Source organism: Aptenodytes patagonicus, chromosome 19, assembly GCF_965638725.1.
Source record: "Aptenodytes patagonicus chromosome 19, bAptPat1.pri.cur, whole genome shotgun sequence".
NCBI classification, from domain to species: Eukaryota; Metazoa; Chordata; class Aves; order Sphenisciformes; family Spheniscidae; genus Aptenodytes; species Aptenodytes patagonicus.
This window is the reverse complement of record NC_134967.1, coordinates 3,481,885-3,509,526: the sequence shown is the minus strand read 5'-3', so window position 1 is coordinate 3,509,526 and position 27,642 is coordinate 3,481,885. Positions and strand designations below refer to the sequence as shown.

At 40.0% G+C, this 27,642-nt stretch overlaps 2 protein-coding genes across 6 annotated transcripts in view; both read left to right on the top strand.

The window, feature by feature from the left end:
- Positions 1–811: 811 nt before the first annotated feature.
- Positions 812–17,941, top strand: TNFRSF1B (TNF receptor superfamily member 1B). The gene is made up of 10 exons (XM_076356220.1): positions 812–865; positions 7,503–7,605; positions 9,788–9,916; positions 11,066–11,215; positions 12,107–12,200; positions 12,285–12,478; positions 13,254–13,328; positions 14,310–14,347; positions 14,812–15,082; positions 15,649–17,941. The coding sequence occupies exons 1-10, from the start codon at positions 812–814 to the stop codon at positions 15,945–15,947; spliced, it is 1,407 nt and encodes a 468-aa protein (XP_076212335.1). The 3' UTR covers positions 15,948–17,941.
- Positions 17,942–18,467: 526 nt separating this feature from the next.
- Positions 18,468–27,642, top strand: part of VPS13D (vacuolar protein sorting 13 homolog D) — a 110,812-nt gene continuing 101,637 nt past the window's right edge. For all 5 annotated transcript variants that reach the window (XM_076356196.1, XM_076356199.1, XM_076356195.1 and 2 more), the window contains exons 1-10: positions 18,468–18,566; positions 21,178–21,348; positions 22,264–22,341; positions 22,580–22,770; positions 23,081–23,161; positions 24,489–24,605; positions 24,827–24,931; positions 25,270–25,440; positions 26,422–26,522; positions 27,149–27,317. In XM_076356196.1, coding sequence (XP_076212311.1) covers positions 21,252–21,348; positions 22,264–22,341; positions 22,580–22,770; positions 23,081–23,161; positions 24,489–24,605; positions 24,827–24,931; positions 25,270–25,440; positions 26,422–26,522; positions 27,149–27,317 — 1,110 coding nt within the window. In that variant the 5' untranslated portion in view covers positions 18,468–18,566; positions 21,178–21,251. The remainder of the gene's footprint in view (positions 18,567–21,177; positions 21,349–22,263; positions 22,342–22,579; positions 22,771–23,080; positions 23,162–24,488; positions 24,606–24,826; positions 24,932–25,269; positions 25,441–26,421; positions 26,523–27,148; positions 27,318–27,642) is intronic.

Below are 27,642 nucleotides of genomic sequence, written 5' to 3'. Positions count from 1 at the left end.
ACCAATTTGTGTATCCACAAACCGTGAATAACCACGTTCACCTGGCTGTGATTGTTAAAGGATGTTCTATAATGACAGCTAACTGTGTATTTCAGCTCTGTATATAAATTAATCTTTGTTACTGGAACAGCTTTCTAGATGAATCATATGCATTGCAACCTGCTAGGTGTAATATAGTTGGTTAGCTTAATAATGCTGGTAACCTTTGAATTAAAAATTGCATGGATTTTAAGCCATAGCCACGCTTTTCTTGTCTGAAAGGTAAATGTTTCATTGTTGGTAACTTCAGTACATGTGTCAGTTGCAGAGAAAATATTTTTGCAAGAGAGCTGCTCAAAACTTACAAAGCTGTTAGTCAACTGGAGTTTTTCTCAAGAGCAGAGCAGGTCTGAATTTACGTTAAGGTCTCCCTGTACCATGCCGGCAGCGTGTACGAGAGATGAGTGAACCTGGTGCAGCGGTACGGTGGGTATTAACGAACGCCAGAATGCTGCAGAAGGCAGGTTCATCTTTTGGGGCTAAAGGAGCAGAAATACGACCAAAGAGACCCTTTACACGGGCCGGGAGTCCCTTCGAAGATACCTGAAATAGCTTTTTTTTTTTGTCCGGCCAGCGGGCGACACCGCTGCCTACCCCGGGGAACGGCGGCCAGGCTCGCGTTTAGCGCAGCTCCGCGCCGCCCCGGAGCCCTCCGGGCGGTGCCGCCGCCTGCCCCGGGGCGGTGCCCCCCCGCACCGGGGCCGGGCCGCCGGCGGGCAGCCGCCGGCCCCGCCCCGCCCCGCGCCCGCCGGCGGCCTCACTCGGCGGCGGGATGGGGCCGCGCTGGGCGCTCCTCGCCGCGCTCCTCCACGCCGCGGGTGGCCGGGTGAGTGCGGGGCCGCGGGGGAGCCCTCCGCGGTGCCCTGCCGGGGGGAGGCGGGGGGGTCTGCCCGCCGCTCTGCGGCGTCGAGCGGCTTTTACGATGGTCACGGTTGCAAAGCGGGAGTGCACCTGGTGTCGTGCAAGGTGTAATGCAAGTGGGCATCGCTTTACCGTTATGCTTGCAGAGGTGTAATGCGAGTGGACAGCGTTTTACTGTTGTGCTTGCAGTCCCGTGAGTTATCCGTCTCCCTCTGCTTGTGCTGAACTCGGTGTGATTTCTACAGGAGCCTCGCATCCCGCTCTTAGACTTCTTTAAAGCTCATCCTGCTCCTTTTGGCTGCGTCGTTGCTATTTCCTGGCTTCCCAAAGCAATGACTAATCGTTTTCCTGGATTTTCATTGGAAACGGGTTGATTTTTTCAGGCTTGTTTGAATATTTGCAAAAACTGTGAGTGTCCTGGCAAGTGCAGAGTGTAAATCTGTATGTATTTTACACCGTTGTTTAAACAGGAAGAGCTTGTTGTGTTCTGTTGGATCCCTGAAAATATTCCCTATTTACATAGAAAAGCCTTTTAATTTACATCTAAGACCTGATGTGATGCAGCTGCGACTGTTCTCTTTTCTGTCCAGCTGTACCACTACTTGGCAATTAATGCTTTTAACTGTTTAAACCAAAGAGCTTGCTGGGATCTGCTTGACTTTGTGTGTATGCTGTACTGGTATATTGATAGCATTTTTCCATCTGATTTTAAAGTGTCCTGGATTATGAAGATAAATATGGAAATGCTGCTGAGATGTCCAGGTCATTGCTTTTTCATGGGATGTGTACATTATTTACATGTTTATTTAATCATATTAATTTAGCCTTGATAAGATGAAGGTGCAGTGAAACTAGGTGAGGATGTCGGAATGTATATTGAACCTGGAATTACACAGTGGTCTTTTAAGGAGTACTGGGTGCTATAGTGGGTTGATAATATATTAAATTAATTTTTTTAACTGCTTCTCACTCATTTTGAATTCAGCCCTGGTTTGTAAGATGATAGTATTTTGAACCTGATTCACTGAACACCTTGGAGTGGATAAGGTAGGGAAGGTAAAGAAGGGAGAGTCTCAGGATTGTAGCAGACCTTATCACCAAAATTTAAGTGTAAAGTTTTGTCATGCTCCTTGCTGAACAAAGGGCTCTGATTGAAAAAGGAATGAACTCTCCTCTCACCTTAAACATGACCTAAACACAATAATGGAAATCATTAAGGAAATTTTCAGCATTGCTTTTTGCATTGTGACGAACCAAAGAAAAGTGCATATATAAATTAGAAAAACAAAACCAGTAGTTTCAGATGTACCACATCTGCACAGAGCTGGAAAAAACCTGCCTGTTATATCAAATTTAAAATGTGATCAGTTAAAGAAAACTTATTTTGGTTTTGAGGGAGAGAAACTGGCAAAGCAGTAGTTATAGGGTGACACTTTTTCTTGTTTTTTCTCATTCAGCTGAAATTACCTGAAAGACTGGCCTAAGTCCCTGTGTTACTCACAGGAACTGAGCATAATTTTTGCCATTTTGAACAACTCAATCACCAGATATTTTTAACAGAAACTTTCTCAATAGCCTCAAACCTACGTAACTGTCCTTTGCAAAGCAGCACAGTGTGCTCTGCAGTGTAGTTGCTGATGTGTATGGAGACAGTCATCCTCTGGATGCTGCTGAGTGGTTGTAAGGGGAATGCTGCTGGTACGTGGAAGGTGTGTTGGTAACCACGCACATGCTCTGAACTGCAAAAGGAGGAGCGTAAAGGAGATCTTGTGGAAAAATCCTGAAATAAACCTGAGCAGACTGCTCAGATGTCCCTGCTTTTTTATGGTCAGAGCTAGGAGGGCTGGGGGTGACGTGCAGCTTTGCTGTTGTACATATCCACACTTGTGGTCGTTGCATCAAAGTTCATGATAACTGAAAGTCTTAACAGGGCATTGCAAAAACCATCTGTGATACAAGCAACACCATCCCAATAAAATTATTTGTCTGAAAATAATAGAAAAATGCCAATTCTGGCATTTGGCCTAAATAGAAAACAGTTAACCCCTCTGGCAGTGTTTTTGGCTGGTACACCTGGGGCACCTTGGGAAGGTTCTTCATCTGCCATCTTTACACTTAGGGCTCACATAGCTTCTCCTTTCCTGCTCTGCTCTCGATGTTAGGTTATCGCTCTGTCTCCCTTAGGTGCATCTTCCAGGATGTCTCCACGTAAGGTCAAACCCAATGTGGCCAGTCCTGACTTGCTGATCCTTTCTTGGGAACTTGCTCATCACCTGCCCTTCTCTGACAAGTGATGAGGGTACAACCTGTCTTCCTGCCCCTCAGGCCTGTAATCCATTATTCCTCTTGCTTTCATTCCTTGTTTGCCTGAGTATCTTCGCTTTCCACAGGGAAACTAGATTTTTAAGGCTCATCAGCTTTGACAGTGCCTGTTACTGTAAGTGTCAGATCTCGATTTAGTGGATAATACCTTTTATTAGGGCCACCTTTGGGAAACCAGACCAACTTTTGGATACGTAAGCCTGAAGTTTTGAAACAGAAGAGCTGGTATTCCTGAAAATGTGTATGTTTTTCCAAATACATATGTAATAAAATATACTGTGTCTTCCTACAAACTTTGACTTGCTTCTATAATTTTTGCATGTTGTGAAGAGCTTCCATATTCTATGCAGCCTCCTGCCATCTCATTCTGGGAAAACGTTTTCATATTATGGTGGTGAGTGGCAATGAAGTAGAACCCCTAGCAGTAAGCAAAAAGATACTGTTTTCTCAGGGAGGGGGAACGTGGAGTTGTAAATCTGTTTGTCTGTGGCTATGCAAGGACTCCTGCTTTACAGAAGTGAAGTACGATCTAGGATGGGGGAATAATTCACATAACGGACCCGTAATCTTAGAGAGATATTTGCAGGAAAGCAGCTTTAAAAGAAGCTTTATGGTTTGAGTGTAGTTGGTACAGCCTGATAAAACTCCAGCTGATTTTGGTGAGACTTGCTGTTATCCGATAAGTAATCTTCAAGAGAATTATTTTTGTAAATGACCAGTTTAAATATTTTAAACAGAATTCTGTTTTTTCCCCTCTTCAGCAGGTTTGGTAGCTCAGCAAACATTATCGCTTTACCTCAAGTCTTTTCCATAGCAACAGATTTTTACGTCAGAGCCCTTGGTGACTTCATTGTGGTTTCACATGCATAAAGAACATTATACGCCAGATGTAGTTCCTGTTTAGACTCCTTTGTTTGACAGCTTGAGTTTGAAGAAGGCAACTGTGTGAAAAGGAAGCAAATAAAAATGTAGACATGTGAGTTAGGATTAAAATATATGCTTAAATATCCTTGTTTAAATGACCTCCTTGAGTGAAAATGCATGTTATGTGAATGGATTAATATATATATATTCATCCATTATATTAGCAAGTTTTATTTCTATTATTGAGGATACTTAAATTTAATTACACATAAAGTCCAAGACTACAGGACCAAGCTGTAAGCAGGAATTAAAGGAAATTATGTTCATTGTAATTAATATTCAGCACATAGGGAATGCATTACATTGTGACGTGCTGTGAGTAGTTGAGACCTGGACTTCCTCACTAATAGGTAGGGCCAGGCCGGTGCATTGGATCAAGCCCTTCTAATTCTGAAGAAGTCTGAATCCAAATCTTGTTTTGTAGTTCACGACGCGGCTCAGCTCTGGTACAGACATTAAGGTCTCAGTTGTGGTTGGCCTCTGTACACCTGTGTGGGAGGGGACAGCCCGCAGGCCCTTTCCCTTCTAGTGCTGCTCCACACAGCACAGATACAGCTGCAGGCCTGAAAATCATGAGATACAGACGTGTTCTCTGCCAGTTTTATCTTGGGTAAGATATAGAGAAGGGTAGGATATAGAGAATCTTGGAAACAATTGTGCTTGTGGATACGTATTTAGAAGAGTCTGTACTAACCTCTCAGTTGGTATGGAGGCTGCTGTTAGCCCACTCCTCTCCAGTGACAAATTAGGTCACCTATCTACTGTATGTCTGTGGTGCAGATGGGAAAATGATTCAGACAATGCAGGGACTCTCTCCAGAGTCTTGAGCATTGACTTTTTGTATGTAACTTCTTAGTTATTGCTTAATACAAAGGCATTGCAAAAATCTCCCTAGTGAGTTGTGTAGTCAAAGGCAAGCATAGTTTACCCATTTCTGTGCCAAAATAGATTGCTTAATTTGATTGATGTGCATAGAACTAGACTAAATTTCATGTTTAATAATGTTCGTCCCTCTGCTGCTAGATAGATGAGGCATTTTACTTCTACTTGTACCTGTCAAATTAAATGAAGTCTTCCAAAGTCTTCATTTTGTCCGTAGAAGTATCTTAAAAGTCTGCTGCCATTAGACACTACTACCTAATGTGAGAAGTTCTAAGGCTATAACGCAAAAGATGCAGCATCAGGTTACTTTTCCTTCACACAATCTGCTTGCAGAACATTGAATCACAGTAAAAACAGAAGACAAAATAAGGACTTATGAGAGCTACAAACAGTAACAAAATGTAAAGATTGTGGAATAGAATCTGGCCCCTACTCATCAGTCTTTCAGCCCAAAGTAGCCAACGGATCTGGATGCCAGACGGATTTGTTTTGGGCAGCAAATATTGTACTGCCCAACTCAGGCCTTAAAATTGGTGAGTTGGATAGAAAAAGTGGGATCGTCTTTTAGCCAAGAAATCCAGGAGAGTTTTATACCTAGTAAAAGGCCTACGCTTCCTCTGACATAGTAGGAGATTTGATTGCTGGCCTTGACAACTTTGATTAAACTAGTTTACATTGGAAGTAACTACTAAAATTAATGGCATCCTTCCAGTGCAAACAAAGCTGAGCTCATGTGTGTATATAAATTGTATCTAAGTGAGTTACAAGTCCCTTTTAGTTTCCCATAATGTTCTTTGAGGACAGTTGGCAAGAAATTGTCAATTGTATGTCATTGAGAGCCACAGCTCATCAGATAAAATTTCAGGGAGATTGTATCAGACAGCAGACATATCCTTTCAAGCACAGCTTAAGGGAAATAGATGTGAACCCATCAACCAACCGGTTTTCCTGTGTCTTTAACTCGCAGGGCAGTATTTACAACAGGCAACGCAGAGGATGAGATAAGATATACATCTAGATAAGAGGTAAAATTTTTCAACAAGCTGCATAAGAAAATGTTGGGTTCCCTTTAAGTAAATTGTTGAGAGTGGGAAGTGTTAGTCTACTTTGTCAGTAATGTGAAGACACAATAGATAATCAACATGTTTTTTCAGTAAGGAGGAAGGATATTTTCATTACTGGCTTCCAAAGAGCTTGTTCCTGTTTTGATTTCTCTTTTTAATAACACTTAAAGTACTTCTCTAAATGTGTGTAGATTATACATGGAGCAATCTCTTCAAACTGGAGAAAATTAAGCAGTGTCACATACTTTTTGAACAGCATCTTTCTGACCTAGCAGGAAACTCCTACGCTTGTACTACCTAACATTAGCCTTTTTCTTTTGAGTGAGTATATTTTTCCCTTTGAAAACAGATGTCAGGTCCTCAGATATTTTGACGCTTGTTCATTGAAGTCACTGAGCTGTGTTGATTGGTAAGAACTGAAAATTAGGTACACTGTGCTTCATGACTGTTTCTTATGCATTTGACCTGCCATATGAGGTAGGTTTTTTATTTTTATTTAAGTCTTGTAGCCGATTGCTCCTTTTCAGAAGCAGCAGTGCAGTTTTTGGAGACATTGTTTTCAAAACATCAAGGCCTTTCTCATTGAGAAAGGAATCACAAAGTATCTGGAATGATAAAAGCCTTTTTTCTTTCCCTTTGGTGAAACAGTTCTAATAGCACAGTTTTTTTGACTGAAGGGATGGGTTATCTTGCCTGGATATTGTATGGGTGTAAGTGAGGGCATAATGAACATAAGCACAATAGAGAATTGAACTTAGTGACCTTTGCACCCACTGATGAAAACAGAAAGATTCCTTCAAGCGCTGCAGCAGTGCTAGACCCACAGCTCCCTCTTCCACCGGCTCAGGAGGCCTGAGGGAATTCATAAGTAGCAAAATCAATCTTCTAGTTTTCAGATAGGGCTCTAAATGTGTATAGGGAGTAGACCTACTAGGTACGAAGGTATCGTTTTTAACATAGCCACTTTGCGGAAAACGCTTCTCCCCACAAACCCACAGGTAAGAATTCAGGTTTCGCTGGCGTTTTGTAAAAGGTTGTTTGAATCACGGCAGCTGTGAACAGGTACTTAGCCCTTTGGTTTAGGGGATGCAGTAGTGACCAGGTGTGATGCTAATCCCATGGTTCCATTGCATTCTTTTGAACATAAAACCTGGAGAAATCGCTTTGTTCATTGTGACAGATCTTTGAAAAGCAGAGGAACCTCTAAATGGTCTCATGTATCTTATAAGCTGTGCATTCTCCTTCAACTTTTTGGCATCTGCTGCTTTCTGTTTCATCAGGCCTACATCAGTGTCTTGGAAAGGGAGGTGTTTATAATCGCACTGATCTTTAAGTGTTTGTTTCTTTTGAATCTCTACTCTAGGGTCAGAGTGGACTTGTGACTCATGATTTTCCTTTAATTTCTCCTAGGAATATTCATTGCCTTATACACCACAGTTGGCACAATGCAAAGATCCCAGCACTGAATTCTATGAAGAAGGACTTAATAAATGTTGCAGCCAGTGCCCTCCAGGTAGGCTATAATTCAAACTATTACTTTACACAGCCAAATTCAGTCAATTTTCAGATGAGCATAGTACATTTTGATTACTTATACATCTTAAGAGCATCGAATTTTTGCTGTTGTCTAGCTGGAAGACAATAAAATGCTGTGGCTGTAAAAATATCTGCAGAATAGGCACACTGTTCATCAGAATTGGAATTCTGTTACAAGGCTAACCTGGCTGGGGCTTATCAGGAGGTAGGCTGCTGAGCTCTTGTAAGCACAGCTTTGTGCTGAGCTCTTGAAGGAACAACTTTGCATGGTGTTTTGATTAAAGTATTTTTAAGTCAACATTTGGGGGAGGGAGCAACAGCTCACTAAGGGAATTACAAAAATTAGACAACACATGTCAGACCCAAGCCCACTAATAACAAATATATTGTAAAACAGGGCATGAGGTAGAACTTAGTTTCTGTACTTCGATAATATCACTTATATAAGGAGCTTTCCGTCGGACAGGTTAATCTGTAATTGCTCATTAAGGGAGTTTTGTTGTCTTTTACTGTAAATCAGACACTTGCAGACCACTATCAGAGTCTGGGTACAAGACTACAGAAACTGTCTGCTTTGAGGTGTCATGTCTTACACTCCAGTGATAATTATTAGTGATCTTTTGTTAGCAAAAGTTGTTGACTGCAGAAAGGTGGGTGTGTGGGCTTGGGGTTTTTTTTGGGGGTAGTAATGCCGTTTGGGTATTTTAATAATAGAATTTTTGCAATAAGTTGTCATTACATTATTACATTAGACAGCAAAAAACTGCCTATTTGTCTCATTACATGCTGAGCAAACAAAATTTGCCTCCATAAATGCTGAGTTCCTGTCAGAGAGATACAGAAGTTGAAGCAGGAAATCGGTATCTGCTGAAGCAGCCACAGTTGCCTGAATTAACCGAAAATGTCTAGATAGATCTGTCAAGCTTCCTTTGTTAAAAACACAACAGATGAAAGATGATAATTCATAGGTAAAACCTTTTTCTGTTGTGGTATGTACTGTTCAGTCGATTTCTCCTGAATTTTAATTTTTCAGAATAACAAACTGTGGGCAAGAAGTTGTAAGAAGTCTAAAATCTTTATTTTTGTTATTATGAATTTGAATTTTTTTACCATAATTTATGAAAAATTGAAGCCTAAATCATTAGCAGGATGTGGGAGGCAGAATTTTAAGGTTCAAGTAAGTACATGGAAAAACAAAGTCTTTGGAAATAATTTCTATGGCTCACCTCCAGGGCCCCTTCTTTCAGAGAACAGAGATTCTCCAAGCAGCTCCCAAGGCTTTCTCAGTGTTACTCCTGCTTTCTGAGCATGTTTTCCAGGATATTTCTGTACAGGATATGAGACATTGACTTTTATCTTCTTCCTCCTTTCAAGCAAGGGGGAAATGGCAACTGAGGTGTTTTCCCTTCTCCCAAATGGGTATGTTTGAGCTCATATTTACTTATTCCCACCACTGCACGCTACTCTGTTGTTGGTGAGAAGCACTGGAGAAACTGCCTTTGATAGCTTTTGATCTTGTCTGCAACGCCAGTAGCTTCAGAAACTCATTGCTTTGATCTGTTAGGGCTGGCTGACGATGTTAAGGCTGGCAGAAGAGGTGAAGGAAAAAGAGTGAGCTCATGTCCCATCAGTAGTGACAAGTGGTGAAGTTCTAATTCAGGTCTGTTTGTGGTAATACTTTATTATGCTTTCTTCGCTTGCTGCTTGTAAAGGTAGTAAGGGCCTCACCCAGACACAACATTCTAGCACGTGCCTGACTTTCAGCATGAAGCACCATCCTGTGTTTCACCACAAAACGCAGCTTCTATGAGGATAAAAAATTTGTTTTATGTACTGTGGTAGTTGCATCTAAGTATATGCTGAGGGGTTGTGTTCAGGAGCGAGGCTGCCTTGTTTTGAACATGGCTGGAATTCACTGAACTGAATGTAGAAAAAGGGGTCAAACACAAATAACATGCAAGAAATCAGAGTTTCCCTATATATACGTGCAGTCCTCCTTTAAATCAATACTTGGTTGGTATACGTTACCAATCTGATAGTGGCAGTGAAGGGAAAGGGTTTCTATAACTAAGAATGAAACTTACCGTAAACAATTCCTAGTGATCTTTTCCAATGAGATGCTTTCTCTGTTTTGTTTTGGTTTGGTTTTTTTTTAATAGGTCAATATAAGACTGAGAGCTGCAGTGACAGGGTGGACACAAAGTGCAGTCCCTGTAGACCTAACACGTATACAGCAATCTGGAATCGGTCTCCTCAGTGCTTTGCCTGCTCACCACCCTGCAGGAAAGGTAGGCTTGAATTATTAAAGAGGCATTTGTGACTTTAGCAGCCTGCTCAAAGAGTGGGCTTGGTTTAACCTAGTCTTTTCTCCTAAGAAAACTGGGAGGTTTTGTCTATTCCTTGTATAGTCCCATTCTCATGCTTTTGGTACTCATAAGATTTGGGGAAAAGAATCAGGGAAAAGTCTTGCAGGGGGCCCTGCCCCTTTTTCTCTCTAAGTCCTAAAAATGTGACACCAATCTTACGTTCTTGGAAACTAAGGTACTGCATCACTAAAATAGGTACAAATGTCATCAGTAGAGTAACTTCCTGCTTATACTCTCCAGCCAAGGGAGCTTAAGACCTGAGTTGTGCAGGGGTAAATGGGTAATTACATTTCCAGCATCCAGTCATTCCTCGGTTTGTCTGCTGAACTGACAACAGCAAGCACCAGTTGTGATATTCCTATATTGTTTTTATTTCTTTTGCAAAGCAGCAGTCAGTGAGAGCATGCTGGTTCAGTTCATTAAAACAGCTTAACAGTATATAAAGTAGTACATTGTACCAACATCTGTACGTTTGTTAATGCATGTGATCTATTAGACCAATTCAGTCATGCTGTTGCTCATCATTTCTAATGGAAACTGGTGTAGAAAATTATCTACTTGACTCACTGGCAATTAAGTTTTAATGATACAGTCTAAGTTGTTCAAAGGACCTTTGGTCTCATCTAAATAGATAAACCTACGAAGCTGGTTAGTTACAGTATGAAAGTGTCTGCAGTAAGGTCTCTAATCACTTTAAATACAGTTGCATGATCTGCTTAGACTACAAATCTTAGTATGGCCCCCAGATACCGCAGTGATGAGCACAGGTAACACAAATGTGCATATTTATGGTTATGATACAATACGATGCAACTGCAGGTACAGAGTTTCAAGTGTGAATTCTACAGATGCAAATTTCTCCTTTCCTAGAGAGAAAGAGGAAGCTTTTCTGAAAATGTAGATGTTGGGGCATATAACATACTTGTTTTATAATGCTATACTAGCCAGAAGCTGCAAAATTGTCTTCAGTTTGTGGTATGTGAACATCACCTCATATTCACTTGAAACATTGCAGGCTATGATTTTAAATGTTGCTAATGACATCTTGCTTTATTCTTGTTTTAAAAACAGGATTTGTGCAGAATCAAACATGCACTAAGTCACAGGACAGAATCTGTAGCTGCCCACCCAATGAGTACTGCATTTCGAAAATATATGAGTACTGCAAAATATGTAAAGTGCATAAAAAATGTGGAAAAGGTTACCGTGTTTCCAGAAGAGGTAATTTAATTCTAAACACCCTACACACAAAATAGTTTTACTGTATGAAGAGGGTTATTTTTTGCATTAATAGTCCATAAATATTTCTGAATCTGCCTCCAACTCAGTAAATTACAGGAATATTGTCTTTTAATTCCCTGCAGTTATGCGTTCTTTTTAGTGCAAGCATTATCTTAGCAAGTAGGCAGTAACTAGAGCAACAGTATTCTCAAGAGGCATATCCAAAGGGACAACATGTCGCAATCTGTTACTACCATATATCATAAAGTTCCCCAATCCAACTTAACCTTCCTTTGTTTTGCTCTGCCGTGTGATTTCTTCCATACAAGTGACTCGGATTCAAGACCACTTAATTCCCGCTTAAATCCTTGAAACAGGGCTTCAGGTTGAATTTTGGGTACGGTAAGTAATGATGACTCTATGCTGTCCTGAAGAATTAATCTGTCTTTATTAGACGATGAAAGTCACCACTCTGACAATGTAGCTGTCTCAAGATGATAAATAATATTCAAAGAGGTGGAACACTGAATATTTTTAAGAAATTAAGAATCATTTGAAAAGACACAGAACTCCAACAATGGAATAGGTGGTCAGCCTGTCAGGGATGAGTGAAAAAGCTCAGCTCTGCCTGTAGTACCACATTTTAACCTTTTGGTGGGGTTTTTACAGTATTTGAAAAAGACTGACTATCAAGGGCACCAAACTAACAGCCGATGAATCTTCTGATTTGTGTTTGGGTTGGGTGTTTTAAATTAATCTCTTCTGTGACAGTTAAAGACTGTATTTTGTGTACTGCCTCTGTATCACTTCCAGGATCTGTACCGCAGACCTTGATTATTCATTCTTGTTTCTCACTAGATGACTAACTGGAGTTTTTCTATTTGTTTAAAGGGACAGATAGCACAGATACAGAATGTAAACCTTGTCCTCCTGGCACTTTTTCACATGAGGAATCTTACGACACCAGCTGTATACCACATACAGTGTAAGCCAGTGTTCCTGTCTAATAGCAACCTTAACTGTGCACAGGGTTGCTTTCTTTCCTAACTTCTCTTTTTGTTTCTTGCAGTTGTAAATCAGTGGCTATTCCTGGTAACAGCATGAATGACACTGTTTGCAGTGACTCAGAAACAGCAGTTGCCACAGTTCTACCTCATACGATTTTGAACCTGCTCCTGACCCAAAGCTCGGCTTCCGACAAACCTGAAATAATAACTCGACCTGTCATTTTAAACTCTGTGCCTGACATGTCTTACATCATTGGTGAGCTATTAACTAATTTAAAGTCATTTTTGTCTGGCTAGGAAGCAAGTTTGTATTTAGTTCTCAGTTTCTTTCCAAGACCAATTACCTGTACCCAAGCAGAACCTCAGAACAGCTGAATTAATTCAATATGACACTGCTTGTAGTGAGTTGCATAATATTTATCTATGCATCTGCACTACCCCAGGGCATTCTACAGTCCTTGTAATTCTGGAAGTATTTCTAAAAATCCCAAAACTAGATTATAGAAGGCATTTCCTGAGAATTGCTACTATGAAGGAGGTGGTGGAAAAGGTTGTATCTTAGATTCTGAACTGAGGCAAGATTGATTTCATAAACCTCCTGGTGAGGGGTCTTTGGAGACTTCTGGCAGCTTTTCCCGAAATGGGAAGTCCTTATACCATTGGCAAGTGTAGATGTATTCTCTCCTGTTCACAACCTGTCCACAAGGCATATATGCTTAGGAGCATTCTGGACTGCCTGGCCTTGTATCTAACAAACTGTTCCTAGCCTAGAGAGATATCTTTTGTGACTGAGGCCAAAAGTCTGTCCTTGCTTTTCAGGACAGGAAAATTCAATTTTATGAAATGGTGGAGACTGAAATGAGACCTTGGTATCTCACAATAGAGGCATCAAATGTGAACGTCAGACACACCCGATACTTGTAAATTTAACTTTTGCAGCCATGGACAGAAACTACAAAACTACCTCTTTCTAATTAGATCCTTTGTCAGATCAACCTGCTAAATAATTTATCTTTTTAATTTATTTTCAGCATCAGTAGCAGGACCATTGTTATTTGTCCTGATAATCGCTATTTTGGGGTATTGCTTAGTCTCCAAAAAAAAAGGTAAGATTCATGAAGTGAAAACAAGCAGATCTATAAATATTAGGAAGAGTGTCACCTCATTTCCTACTAATTTGAGCCTAGTGGTTGACTGACATTAGCGTCTTAGAAGATGCTAGCTCTCTTCGAAGCTTTTCTCATGGCTGGATATGGATGAAGTATCACTAGCGTGTAGATTCTTTGGTGTCTAATAATGTATGAGTTAGTTTATTTTTTTTTTCAAGGGGACAAGGTGATGATTTACAGGTTTCTGCCTCACTAGCTGGCAACCTATAGCTTCATGAAACCCTGAGGAGCTTTTGACACCATTCCTCTGTTACATGGGGGTGAAAATGGCCAAAGGGTTCAAAGGTCAATAGAAGAGAGACTAAGAGAAAACTCATGCAAATCAGCTTGATCACATAAGCTTTGGGGCTACAGAAAAATAGAATTAAAAAAATACTCCAGGAATACCATATGTATTTAGAGTAAAAGTATCTTTATTAAATCACATGGGGTGAAATTAATCTCAATACGGGGATACAGTGAGGCAAATGTCCTGTTCAAATCTCTTGTTCCTCAGATTTTAGATAATTGTCTAAACATACAACATCCCAGTGGAGCTGGACAACTGTACAACAGTTTTGCTCCTACTGGAGCTTGTAAAATATTTTGTACTTCATCATTTAAATAGTAGACACTATGAAATGTTATCATTAAACAGTCACGACCATATTTTATTGTCATCAATACCTTTTCTCACTGACACTATACTAGAAAAACTATTAATTCATGCAGAGGGTCCTCTTTGCTTGCTGGCTAAATTTAGTGTCACCTTACAAAATTAATACAATATAGATTTCAACATTTTTAAACAGTGTGTAATAAGCGTACATTTGGAGCTTATTCCAGGAGCAGAGGATATCATTCAGACTAGTTAAGAGAGCAGCTTTTGCAACTGAAAACAAATTTAGGTGTTAATGAACTGTCTTTGCTCACTTGCAGCCCTTGTATATTCTCCACCGACTACAGAAGCAGATTTGGTGAGTGTCACTCCTTCCTTTCCACCTTTTCCATTTCTTTAAAAGTTACATAGAAATGATGCAGTCTTATCTAATTACAAGTAGAAGAAAACGGCACAGCAGAAAGACAACTGGAGTGAGAATGGAGTGGTTTGGTCTCCAAGCTAGAGTGTAATAAGATGTACCTTACATAACCTACATAATGTACCATCCTCCCTTTATATTAGCAATAGAACACAGGTGTGGCTCAGAAGACCAGATTTTAGAGCCCTTGTTCCCTAGGGTAATCAGTGAAGTACTGTAGGTGCCTTCAGGAGACAGGTTCATTTTGTTGAACACCTAATGAGCTGGTTTGAATTTTACTTAGTCATCAGTATGCAAATGGCAATTATCAGTGGTTTTTTTAGCTGCCTAAGTACTGACCAGTTCTTTGTTAGTGTTTTTTAAAAAGATTAATGTTTTGCATTTCTCTGCAAATGTCCCAGCCTTTTTTCCCTACAGAAAAGCAGTGTGACAAAAAAGTAAGAAATACAGGATCGCAAAACTCCAGCAGTTCTGAACAGGAGGAACAGCATCTCTTGGAAACTTCTGGGTCCAGCAGTAGCTCCCTGAGTAATCCAACTGGGTCTGCAAGAGTCAATGGAGTAAGTAACAAGAGCAATGAAAAGAAAGAAACAGAAGGATTTCAGCAGCAATGTTCAGCTGCAGAAGGTTGTAAGCTTCACAGTGGAGACAGACACAACTCTGCGAGTTCAGGTAAGAATGTATCAGAATGATCCAGAACCTCTTGCAATTTGATTATCAATTATGAGTCTCTGTAGCGGAAGTTTAAATGGCAGGATAAAACATCAGACCCATGTTCAGCAGAGAGAGTAACTTTTGAAAAGAAAAAGTGATTGCTGTCAGCCTGAAAAAGTAAAGAGAGTGCGCTCAATGGAGAAGTAGTTATTTGCAGACTAGGGGATCCATGTGAAGGGAGGCACTTACCTGTGAGTGGGAGTAAGAGCCAAAGGGAGCAGTAAGAAAAGAACATTGCCAAAAGCATCTGAAATGGCAACAGATGGGTAAGGAGTTGGCTGTGATGCAGGGCTCTGTATTAATTTTTATGGCTTTTTTATTTCTGGGATGACGTGGATTTTATGGTACCAAAAAAACCCTAAAACGTTACAGAACCAACTCCACCAGCTTACCTAAATTAAGTGAAGAAAGAAGATACTTAGTGTCTATTTTAACTTTAGGTCAAAGAGCTGGATAAAGAATCCAGTCATCCTGTTCTGGGTTTCATTCTTCCATGTTTAATGTATTTTCTGTTTATTTGACAGAACATTCCGGTAACGGAGGAACGCAGGTCAATGTGACTTGTATTGTTAAAGTATGTAGTCCAGACTGCAGTTCCCAGTTCCCAGAACAGACTAGTTCAACTAGCATGGATTATGGAAACGCTCCCTATTATTCCCCAACAGGGGAAGAAATTCCCCTTTCCAAAGAAGAAAACCCCTTGAAAAAAGAAACTGAAATTCAGATCTCAGTGGAAAATGAGGACAATTTACTTCAAGACTTACTTCCAGAAGAAAAGAAGTTTCCTCTGGGTATTCAAGATGTGGGGATGAAAACCAGTTAAAGGAAATTACAGATTGTATACTGATTGACTGATAACATTAATCAAACAACCCCTTATCTTCTAAAATAAACATTATGTTAAATGTAGCATTCCTACAGAGACTTGAAATTTCAGACAAATATAGACACTGATGCTTTTGAGGTTTTTCATCTCTTTTGTCAGCTTTGAGAGTTGAAAGATGATCTTTGCAGTTCAAAAAAATTTGAATGCTTTTTCTTTTAAACTGAACGGCCAACTCCTCCCTTTCTTCTGTGATACCTTAGAGAGACCTTTACCAGATTTGAAAAGGAATGTTTTTCTAACTTTATGCCATTGATTTTTCTGCTGAGACTTCTTGTGATGACAGTGTGGGTTCAGGTATGCCACCTGTCAAGAACATGGCTGTGACCAGCACTTCTAAGAGACTGGAGTTAAATTATCATTCATTCAATGCTAATGAATTATCCATTTGATTTTAATTTTAAAACTATTGCATTCAATTTCCTATCCCATATCCTCATGGACATACTTTCCCTCATCCTCCTGGATATTTCTTTTATTATAGTTTGCTTTCGCTCATTATTGGACCAAACTTCTCAAATCAATCTTAAGTAGATCAAGGAGTGAAATCTTTTACAGGAGCCTTTTTACTAGATTGTAACTGTTATGTCTAAACAATAGCATTTCATTAGCTGTACATAGTTCATTTCATTTTAGAAAAGAAAATCTAGATTAAATAGTTGTTATCTTGGAGTAGGAAGTAAGTTCCTTTTATTGACAGTTCTAAAGTTTGTCATCTTTGGGCCCTGGCTGATTTAATATGGTTCCCTGTTTGATTCTGACCTAATTTTTGAGGTTGACCATAAACCCAAAATATTTTTCCCTACCTTCCAGTGAATATTAGAGAAGATCCATGCGAATATGTATGCCAGATAGCTCACACGCATTGACCTCAGGAAAAGGGCTCTCTCTTGATGATTGCATAGCATAATCCGTAAAAAGTGGAATTGACTCAAACCTCAGAACCAGAAAATCCTGTTCTTCACTTCCTGCTTGACGCTGAAGATCCAACCACCTCTTACAGAAAATTTAGTAGAGGTTGTCCTTGAATCAAGTGGGATTCTTTTTGGTTTTGGAAGTCGATTTTTAGGATCCCATTTCCCATAATTATATTTTACATATGTGACTCAACTGGCAATTGTGGTGTCTGTTTTTAACCAGAACTCGCAATGCGATGTCTGAATTACATTTGAGTGAAGTCATACAGTAGGCATAACTTTTTTCTTTTATGCCATAAAAACATACCGTTGGACTACATGATCATCGTACTTCCCTTCCAGCTGAACTATTCCGTTCTACCTCAAGAGAAACTAAATGCAGTAGTTATTTCTGAGGCCTTAGACTGAAAAAGGATATTTTGCAATAGCATTTATTCTACAGCTACAGAAGAGATACATGTTTTAAAATACAAATTTTAAACTTCCACAAAAGCTATGAAGTTTACTAACATTATTTCTGGAACTGAGAACTGCCAAACAGGTCTTTACTTCTACTATGAAGAAACCTTTTACAACTGTGTATTAAACTTGTACTTGCAAGTAATTTTCAGAAAAGACTTTGAAAATGGGCACACTGAAACTATTATAAAACTGAAGGATTTAGGCAAGAAAAGAACCTAATTTCATACAGCGCTTTGAACCTCTTGCACTGTGCCAAGTATTTTCATGTCTCGTCCGTCAGCTCCTGGTATTGGGACCACATTGAAGAAGCAGTGAAGATTTTTTAAGACATTTTTAAAACGTTAAAAAGGAGGATCCCGTTACAGCAGTTAATTTACTGGGTTTTCAAATTATGGAGCTGTGTGACAAGGAAAATCCAAGTTTTATATTGAAGTAGGAAAAATGTGCTTGCATTTGCTTATGAAAAGTAAAAAAAAAAAAAGCCTGTATTTTCGTAATTACTTGTATCTTCAAGTTTCCTGACCTCTCCATTAAACAAAATTCTAATTTTTAGAACGGGTTCTTTCATTCCATAGCTTAAGCTGCCTCTTTCCAAACAATTTTATTTCCTATCGTTACTACCTAATTAAAAGAGGACAGATCCACTGCAGCCCGCGCATAGGCACTACGCTACAGAGGACTCCATCAACAAACACCGCTCTTTCACTTCAGCGTAGATGAATCAACGCATGATCTTGACCCCCGGTCTGGGCAGATGGACCTGTGACGCTCTGAAGAGCCGAAAGGCTTCGTTTACTGCAGTTTACTCGACGCGAGACCTGCCGTGAGGGGCCCCTCCTCAGGATCCCGGCCCCATAAACGCTTCGGGCCAGGGCTGCCGGGCGGGCCCCGCCCGGGCGGGCCCCAGGCGCGCAGAGCCCGGCGGCCCGGCCGCCCTCCCTCCCGCTGGCGGGGCGTTCGCGTCCCCGGGCGCCCCTACAGGCGGCGCGGAGAGAGACCGGCCCCGACCGCTCCGCCGCCGGCCGGGCCGGCCCCGCCTCAAAGAGGCGGGAGACGCGCGCATCGATAGCTCGGCGCTCCCCTACCCGCGCGTCCCCCCGTCGGTTGGCTCGGGATCGATTAGCGTGTGGCCCGCCGGCCCCGCGCACCGTCGAGGAGGCGGCCGCCACCGGGAGCCCAGGTGGGTACCGCCGGCGGGCTGGGGACGGCGGCCCTGGGCCCCGGCTGTCGTTTCCTCCTGCGTCAGCCTCCGCTCCGAACTCGACCGCGGCTGCACGGCGCGGGCCCGGCCCTGAGGGGCCCCTCCTTGCCTCACGCCCCTCGCAGGGCCCCGCCCCGCCGTCCCGGCCCCGGGGGGGGGGGCGCAGCCCCACCAGCCCCTCGTCCCTACGCCTCGGGGCCGGGGAGGGCAGCGTGCGCGCCCGCCGGGGCTCTGCGTGACGCCTCCGCCCTCAGCCCCGTGGCCGGGCCTCGAGGGTGCCCCTCAGGCGCCCTCCCCGCGTGGCGCAGGCCGTTTGCCCCCGACCTCTCTGTGGCTTCCTCGGGGCTCTCACCGGCCGCCTCCGGCAAGGTGACCTTTCGCTTCGACTCCGACAGGCGTTGGCGTGCCAACAGGTCTTCTCTCTTGCGTGTCTTCTCCTCCCCACGATGTGTTTGCTTGCGTGGAGAGAGAGAAGGGAGAATGTCCTGAAGGCTCCTCCCCGCCCTTTTTTGGCGCTGACTAAAATGCCCCCCTGCTCCCTTGCACTGACAGGCAACATCATCCCAGCTCGCATCCCTCCTTGCCCGCAGCCTTTGGGCTGCCCCAGGCCCCACTCCTGCAGGACCTGTCTCGTCCTCCCTGTTGGAAAAAGTACATCTTTTTCCAGAAAAAGTGAGGCAGCTTTGAGTGAGGTCCTGGTCTGGACTTTGATTCTCATCCTGATAAGCACTTACTGTTCCTTTTTTACCATGTATGTTAAAATAAAAACACGGTCATAGAAAATAGGTGTTTTCTTTTTCTTTCCAGTGGCACAGCAGTGGACTAGAAAGTTACAAATGTAGAAGCCTCAAAACATTTGAAAGATTCCTAAATGGTTATTTATGTTCCACAAATTTAGGTTAAGGAGGTGATTATTTACAGTTCTTACAATGACTTCAGGCATGGAATTGTTCATGTACCAGAGGTTTTCAGGCACTGGCATGCTAACCTGTTCTGTGCTTCTGAATGTTTCTTCAAGATCTTTCCTCTGATTTGGCTCCTAACACCTGTAGCTTTCTTTTTTTATTTACTTATTTTGTTAAGGATAACATGACAAAGATTACTGCATTTGCTTTTGTTTGAACTTCAGCATTCTTGTCAATTTTATTAGACTAAAAACCCTATAATGTAAGGTGGTGGCCCCATGTGTCTGAATGCTTGGTCTTTATTATGTGGAATGATGCTATTGTTTTTGAAAAACGTTGAGAAATTTTACAAAGATGACGTGTTTAAAACACATTTAAACACGATAAACACTTCACGTGTTTAACGTGAAGATACACTTTATTCAAATGTAACTTCCCTGTGTTATTTATGATGTTTGTGTTTCATTCTGCATGACAGCATAGTTTCACTTTTCAGCCTTTAGAGAAAGCTTTTCATTATTTGCTGAATTCTGGTTATTTTATGTAACTGTATTTGTTAAATATTTTCACTGGCTTTTTTTTTAAAGAAAGGCTGAAATGGGGGTGCCTAAAATCAAGCAAACCTCATTATGGGAAAACCCTGAATCTTAATATAAAATTTAAAATGTAACTCTTGACGTTGTAATTTTCTTCTATTGTCAGACGTCAATAAATCTGACATATCTTGCTTTTTTGCTCTGTAGCGCTCAATTTTATGTATACTGGTTTAGGGAGGTACGTGGGGTTGTGAGACTTTTCTAAACACAGAACTGATACGTTTACTGCATTCTAACCACAAGATAAGGCCTGCATGCTTTTTTCCTTACTCTAATAACATGCTTGATCCTGCCCTTGCAGAAGCTAATAGTAGTTTTGCAATTCACGGGTTAAAAACTTGAACGGGGACTTAGGGATTTTAATGGTCTGATTACCACATAAGTTGAAACAGAAATGGTTGGAGAAGAGTATGAAGGGAAATGTTTACATGTATGACCAGTGTTGCTTTTCTAGTGTAGCTTTTTTTTCCCTCCTTGATGGGAGGGATAATCTATGCTATCACTTTGAAAACCTGTTAGAGTAACTGTTGATGAGCTATTTATGGGACTTGTATCTGATTATTTCCCACATATACGCTCTTCCAAAAAAAGGGGTTTGGGTAGGATGAATTGTTTCACAGATGTCATATAAGAATTCTACAAAAATACAGTCGAAGGCTCTGGGCTGTTGCTTTAGACCAGGCTTCCAGAACCAGAATGTTGGCAACTTGAAGAAAATACTGGCAGCAGAACTCGAGGAGGCCAGTGTAAAACTGCTTCAGATCAGTGTGGAATTTCAGTCTTCCCTTTTCTGGAAGAAGATTGCAGATTGGCCTTCTTGATTATTGCAACAAAATGTGGTGTTTTGATTAGAAAAACGATGGAAAGAGGAACTTAATTTGCAAATGGGAGTGGTCTGTAATCATCAAAGCTCTATATGAAACTCTGATTTGAGACTTAAAGGGCATAGCGTAAAGCATTTTTTTAAGGTAGAAATTAAACAGTGTTTTTACTGCTTTTTAGATTGATTACGGTAAGAATTACAGTGATAGCAGTATGTCAGAGAGTATATATTTCAGACAATCATTTTCTTCATGTTTTTTGTTTCAGAGTGAGGCTGTAATTATGGAACAGAAATCCAGAAAATGACAGAAAAACGTTAGTTGCCCTCTTCTAGGACAGTCATGTTGGAAGGATTGGTAGCCTGGGTCCTCAACACCTATTTGGGCAAATATGTCAATAACCTGAACACTGACCAACTTTCGGTCGCTCTTCTAAAGGGTGAGGCTTTGTGGTATTTTCTGTAGTGTTTTCATACTGTGATTTAAAAGAAAGAAGTGTTATGTTTTTGTAATAACTGGAAGGTGGAATAGAAACAATCACTTAATATTGTATTCAACATTTATATAAACCCTTTTAATACAGAGTTTTGTGCTAGCACTTTACAATGAATAGTAAATTCTCTTGTGTTCCTGTCTTTGTTGCTTTTTATCAACACCGTTAAACCAATTTATATGAAACTTTCAAAAGTATGCTTAGCATATCTTACCAGCATGTTTGTATAATATTTGAGTGTAATTTTTCTTAATACTGTTCAATAACTTTCCTGTTGAGGGTCTGTGGCAGGAAGTATTCTGTAGTCGTTACTTCTTAGGTTTAGGTGCTAGTAGTTACTCCCCTGTAATTAAGACTTCTGGTTTATGTCGCGTTACATCATGTTATGTTCACAAGTCTTGTACTTTTACAGAGTCCTCAAATTAATGTTTTCTAATTTACCTTTTGCTGCTATTATCTGCTATTTTTGGAGAGAATATTTTATTACACGTCAAAGCTTTTCTGTGCGTGCTTTTTGTAATATTGAGAAAATACTTGAAGTGATACTTTTGAAAAGACAGAGTAGAAGCCTTCTCCTTGGTTACAATAAAGTTCAGATCTAAAACCTTGTAGAAGATTGCTTCTAGATGACCTCATCAAATAGTTTGAGCACATGGCATTGGAAAATTAACAAGTATGTTAAATAACCATCGCAATTGTAACACAACTTGAAGTGGTAGGTTGTCTGTTCTCATGAAATCCAATTTGATTTTTTTTTTCTTTAAAACATGATGCTAGTCATTTTAGTCTTATAAAGTTCAAGCTGGCATTCTTTAACATAATTTTGTTTAACAGACTTGTCTTTTTTTCTGCTTTGTATAGGTGCTGTTGAATTGGAAAACTTGCCACTAAAGAAAGATGCCTTGAAGGAACTGGAATTACCATTTGAAGTAAAGGCAGGTTTGTATTTTGCTTGTGTGTGCAGGACAAATATTTATAAACAGGAAGTATTGCATATTTTAGAAGAACCTTTACCTATGAGTCAGAAGCTTGAGCAAATGAGGTAACCTGGTTTTCAGGTAATCCAGTTCTATTTTAGCTTGTTTGTTTCTTATACTACTTTTTCTTTCAGGTTTTCCAAGGATGATAAAGCATGTTTACACAGGAATCTGATAGCATCTCTGTTTTGTATATGTAGGTTTCATTGGCAAAATAACACTACAGATACCTTTTTATCGCCCACATGTGGATCCATGGGTGATATCTGTCTCAAAACTGCATTTAATTGGTGCCCCAGAAAAAAAGGAAGATTTTGATGAGGAAAGGGAGAAGTTGCAAGAAAGAGAACACAAGAAAGCCCTTCTTCTAGCACTTGAAGAAAAATGGAAAGTGAGTCACACTTGTTTTTCACGGTGAAGAAACCACTATGGTAGATGGATTGCATTTAAGTCTCCGAACAAGTCGGAGAACAAATGCATAAGAAACTAAGTTAGTATTTGATTCATACATGCTAACATAGTGCAATTTCTGCCCCACCCCACAAATTTGTGTCGCATGTCCCACATGTGTTGGAGATACTGAAATCGTTGGGGTTTTTTTCTTTCTCCCTGTTCACAGGAATTTCAGTATAACAAGGTATATTGTTGCCTGACCAGTTGTTACAGTGGTGGTTAATGCTTATCCCTATTTTCTCTTTTAGAAAGAACGACAACAGAAAGGGGAATCTTACTGGTACTCAGTTACTGCATCTGTAGTCACAAGAATTGTAGAAAACATTGAAGTAAGCCTTTGCATTGTAGAGTTTTTCGCACTTGTTAAGAATTACCTGTGCCCACTGTGCTTCACATTGTGTAGTCCACAGAAAAGAAATACATAAATCAAAGGTAGATGTTTGGCAGAGGACAGTCCCTTTTCAGACTGAGCCTTCATAACTTCAGTCTTAAACTAGTCCTGATGGGGACTTCTGGAAAGGAAAAACCCTCCATCCTGCTTTTACCAAGGGGAAAACATCAACTTTTTTTGGTTTGTAACAGTAGGTGGATAATGAATTTGCATGAAATCTGATGGTTTTTGCTCACATTTTAATTCTTTTAAGTTATAAACCCACCAAAATATCGAATTGTTTATAAAGCAGAAAAGCATTGTTTTGATAAAAAGATGATTTGTAAAGAAACAAATCTCAGAGTTTCTGTTGATCTATGATTTTGATTATTTGACTGCCTGTTGTCTCTCAAGTTCTTTAATTATTCTTTTTCTACTATTAATAAAAATCTGCCATATGTCTCCTAAGTATCAAAATGACTCAAAAGTATGGCTGTTACGCTCTGTTGCTTTTTCTCTTTGGAAGTCCTAATGTAGTTAATGACATTTTAGCCACATTTACATCATTAATCATTTGTGTTTAAGAACCAGAAGCTTTATACATATCACTTGCTAAGGTTTGTCTGCTCGCCTCCATGGAAGGACTATCCTTCTTTTTCCTTATGTGCAGATAGACTGACTATATTATTTGTTGCATTTCAACTCACTAGAAGCAATTTAGAAGCAAGATACCTCAGACTACTTGCTTTTCCTGATATGTTTGAGAAGAATGTATTTGGTGCAGGAGCTCAAGGCGAGAGTACCTATATTTTTCTCAGTCCTGCACTCTACATTCTCTGAGAAACCACAGTAACTCGGTGCTCTCAAAGGTTTTACCAATATAAAATCAGTTTGGGTCACCTTGTATTGTTACTAGTTTGCAGTTCTGGCCTGTGCCGATTCTAGTATATAAAACAAATTTGAGTCTTCGGTTAGCAATTACACGTTTGCCTTTAAAATAAAGAATAATAGTAGGATGGCAAAATAAAGTACGCTGTCTTGTGAAAGTGGCTAGTTGTTTTTGGGGAGAAAGGCAAGGACTAGTGGTATCTGAGGAGAAGTTAGAACCAGAGAGTACAAAACCAGAAGTGAGGAGTAGGATTTTTATGAGATCTAAATAACTACCAGACATTTGTTGGAGAATTGCAGAAATTAAATATTAAATCGCTTCAGTGTTAATGAATAGTACTGCTATCCACTCTAATGATGTAAATAGTTGTCTCTAGTAATGTTTTTTTTCTGTCTAGTTAAAAATTCAGGATGTCCATTTGAGGTTTGAAGATGGTGTCAATAATCCTTTGCAGCCATTTGCGTTTGGCATATGCATCAAAAATGTATCAATGCAAAATGCGGTATTTGAACCAGTAAGTATAACTTTTTGTACAAGAACTCATGGCAGCTAAGACGTGATGCTGTATTTTATGGGTGCTAGTAAATATTTAGTAAAAAGTGTGGCGTTTTAATAATCTTCTGGTTATTGTAATAAATGGATTCTGGGCATTTCGTATTTATTGAGTATGTAGAACTAAAAACTACGTGGCATGTGGTGTGTGATCTTGACTTTATTCCACTTTTTCTACTTCAGGTAGAGAAGCTGATGCGGAAAAAACAATTGGATGTTGCCGACTTCAGTGTTTATTGGGATACCAACTGCACTTTATTGGGTGACCTGCCTCCTGGTCAGCTACAGGTACAAGAGAGAGATATTGCATATGAGAGAGAGATTGTTGTTGTTGTTAGTCTCCTTTCTATATTGCAGACCTAATTGACTTAGAATTTATTGGATCTGGTGCTTTTAGGAGCAACAGAAGTTTATGGTTTCATGCTATAATGATAGGATACACGTGCAACCCACAAAGGCTGTGCTGTGAAATACCTTGTTTTACCTTTGAAGAGAGAACACGTTTAAGAGGTTTTTTTTCATGGGCTGGCATGCTAATAAAGTTTAGTCTAGTATATGAAACCAATGCATCCTAATAAGTGTTGTACACCCATTTCTTATAGAATGAATTTGCTTGTAACCCACAGGAAGCAATGGATAAAAGTATGGAAAGTCGTGATCATAATTACATCATGGAACCTGTATGCACTTCTGCTCTTCTTAAACGAAATTGTTCTAAGGAGCCTTTAAGATCACGCCAGACTCCACGGCTTGAGTGTGACATTCAGCTTGAGACTATACCCTTGAAGCTTTCACAGGTAAACGCCAACCATCTTCATTTAGCTCTCGATATCTGAAACAGGGACTGTTGAGAAGCAGGGTAAATGAGGCCATCATGAAGTCTGTGCCGTTAACTATGTTAGGCTGCGTTGGGTGTCAAAACTAGTTAGTCTTCAAGATTGCTTGGGTATCTGTGTGCTGTATTGCGCACTGCTTTATGGTCAGTTTCTAAGAAAATGACTGATTAAAGAAGGTATTCCTTTATGTTTTGTTTATCACATTGTCTACAAATTCAAATTGGTAGTTTGACATAGAGTGTATTATTTCCTTCCCACGTGCTGCAACTGTTGTTTGTATGTCAGTGCTTCTGAAGATTCTGCTGGTAAAATGCCATCCTGAATTATCTATCTCTAAGAAAACAGTTGCGGATTCAAACAGTGAAATATGTCTTAAGGGTCATAAAACTGTGGTAGTGTTTGTAACAGCTTAAATAGCAGTTATTGCAGCATAAAATTAATACTTTCTTAAAGATTTAGTTTTAGAGGCAACTGGAAGTGATATACTAAAGTTGTTTGGTTTAAAACCAAGGATTCCAAATTATTTAATTACTTTACTGCAACTGATTATTGCAAAAAAATTACATTCTTGTTTGTTTATAGTAGCAATAGGAAGGATGCATATGGGGTTTCTTTAGTCTATAGAATGTACAATAGCGGCTGATGTTAGGTTGATAATCTGACATGGAAGGAGATCTCATTCTGTGTGTTTGTAAATAAGGAAGCCTGTAAATTGAATGTCACACATTAACTACTAGCTACTGGGAGAAGATATGTGACACTAGAGAACCACATTATGAATTATGATTAACATTAATCTTAATTCTGAAGCCATATGCAGGCCATTGATGCAGATAAATAAGCCTGCGGTTGGTTTTTTTGTTTGTTTTGTTTTTTCCTCCCCTTTGCTTTGGAAAGCACTCCAATATTGCCTAATTGATCTGTGTATTGTTTTACTAACAGATGCAGTATCAGCAGATCATGGGATTTTTAAAGGAACTGGCTAGAAAGGAACGACAGCTTAAATTCAGGAAGTGGAGACCAAAGGTTACAGTAATAGGGAAGTAAGTATATCTACGTGTGTGGTGGTGTTAATATGATATTAAAAACTATACTAGGGAGACTAGAATGAAAACAAATATAAAAAGGTAGAGAATAATCATATATTAAGAGTTTTCAGTTTTCATGTTTTGCTCCCCTACCTCATAAATCAGTTTTAAATATTCAGATGTAATTCAAGCTTAAAATAAAATTATTCATACCTGAGGTTTTAAATCCTTCTTTCATAGCTTCCAAGAACTGAAATTAAGTTGGAGGTTCTATCCCCCTGCGGACACTGTGGTGTTCTGGAATTTTCTTTGTGGAAAGAGCTCCTACTAAGTTTCTTCTATTGTTAAATAAGAAAGATGGTATCGGTTCAGACCAGAGGTCTGTGTAACTCAACGTTTTGTTGTCTATGCCTGATATATAACAGCTATACTAAATCCCACTAAAGTGGTGGGGACTTTGCAGAGCGCTGTTCCACACAACTTGTAGAACTAGCCCATGTATGCTGTCTCTAATACCGATGCTTCTTCTGACCAGTTATCCTCTGTTTTTTCACTGAACCTCTCCTGGACCTTTCACCAGTTTGACATGCATTTGTTTTTTCTTGACATCTTGGTAATACAGTAATTTAAAAATGTTTCAGCTGCCGAGAATGGTGGATCTTTGCTTTGAATGCTAATCTTTCGGAGATCAGGGAGCAGAGACAACGTTCTACTTGGGAGTTCGCATTGCATCGGGCCCAAGATGCAGTATCTTACACTGACATGTATTATAGCAAGTTGAAGGGGGAACCACTGTCTACTGCAGAGCAGGTATTTAGATTTGAGTTTTCTACAGTGTTGATTAACCGTCTAATATTTGATTTGTTTCATCTTCTCAAATTTAAAATCTGTTCTAGTTTAGAAACATCTTTAGTTTTACTGCAGGCCGTTTTCACTGAACAGATTGTCTTTTGACCACAACTGAGTTTTTAATGCTTGAAACCTGGGCTTGTGGGAGGTGTGTATGTGGCAGGGTTCTTGTGTTTTTGTTTTGCCATGCAAAAACCTGTCTTTTTTTGAGCTGTAACTGGTTTTCACCAAAAATAGCATTAACTCTCATAGAATGCTCTTGTCAGTCTGTGACATGCTTTCCTAG

What these genes read in the sequence shown, in the direction of transcription:
- TNFRSF1B (XM_076356220.1), top strand. Translation starts at nt 812, where the DNA reads ATGGGGCCGCGCTGGGCGCTCCTCGCCGCGCTCCTCCACGCCGCGGGT. An exon ending in TGACATGTCTTACATCATTG is followed by an intron (nt 12,479 to 13,253) that starts GTGAGCTATTAA and finishes ATTTATTTTCAG; the next exon opens with CATCAGTAGCAGGACCATTG. An exon ending in ACACAACTCTGCGAGTTCAG is followed by an intron (nt 15,083 to 15,648) that starts GTAAGAATGTAT and finishes TTTATTTGACAG; the next exon opens with AACATTCCGGTAACGGAGGA.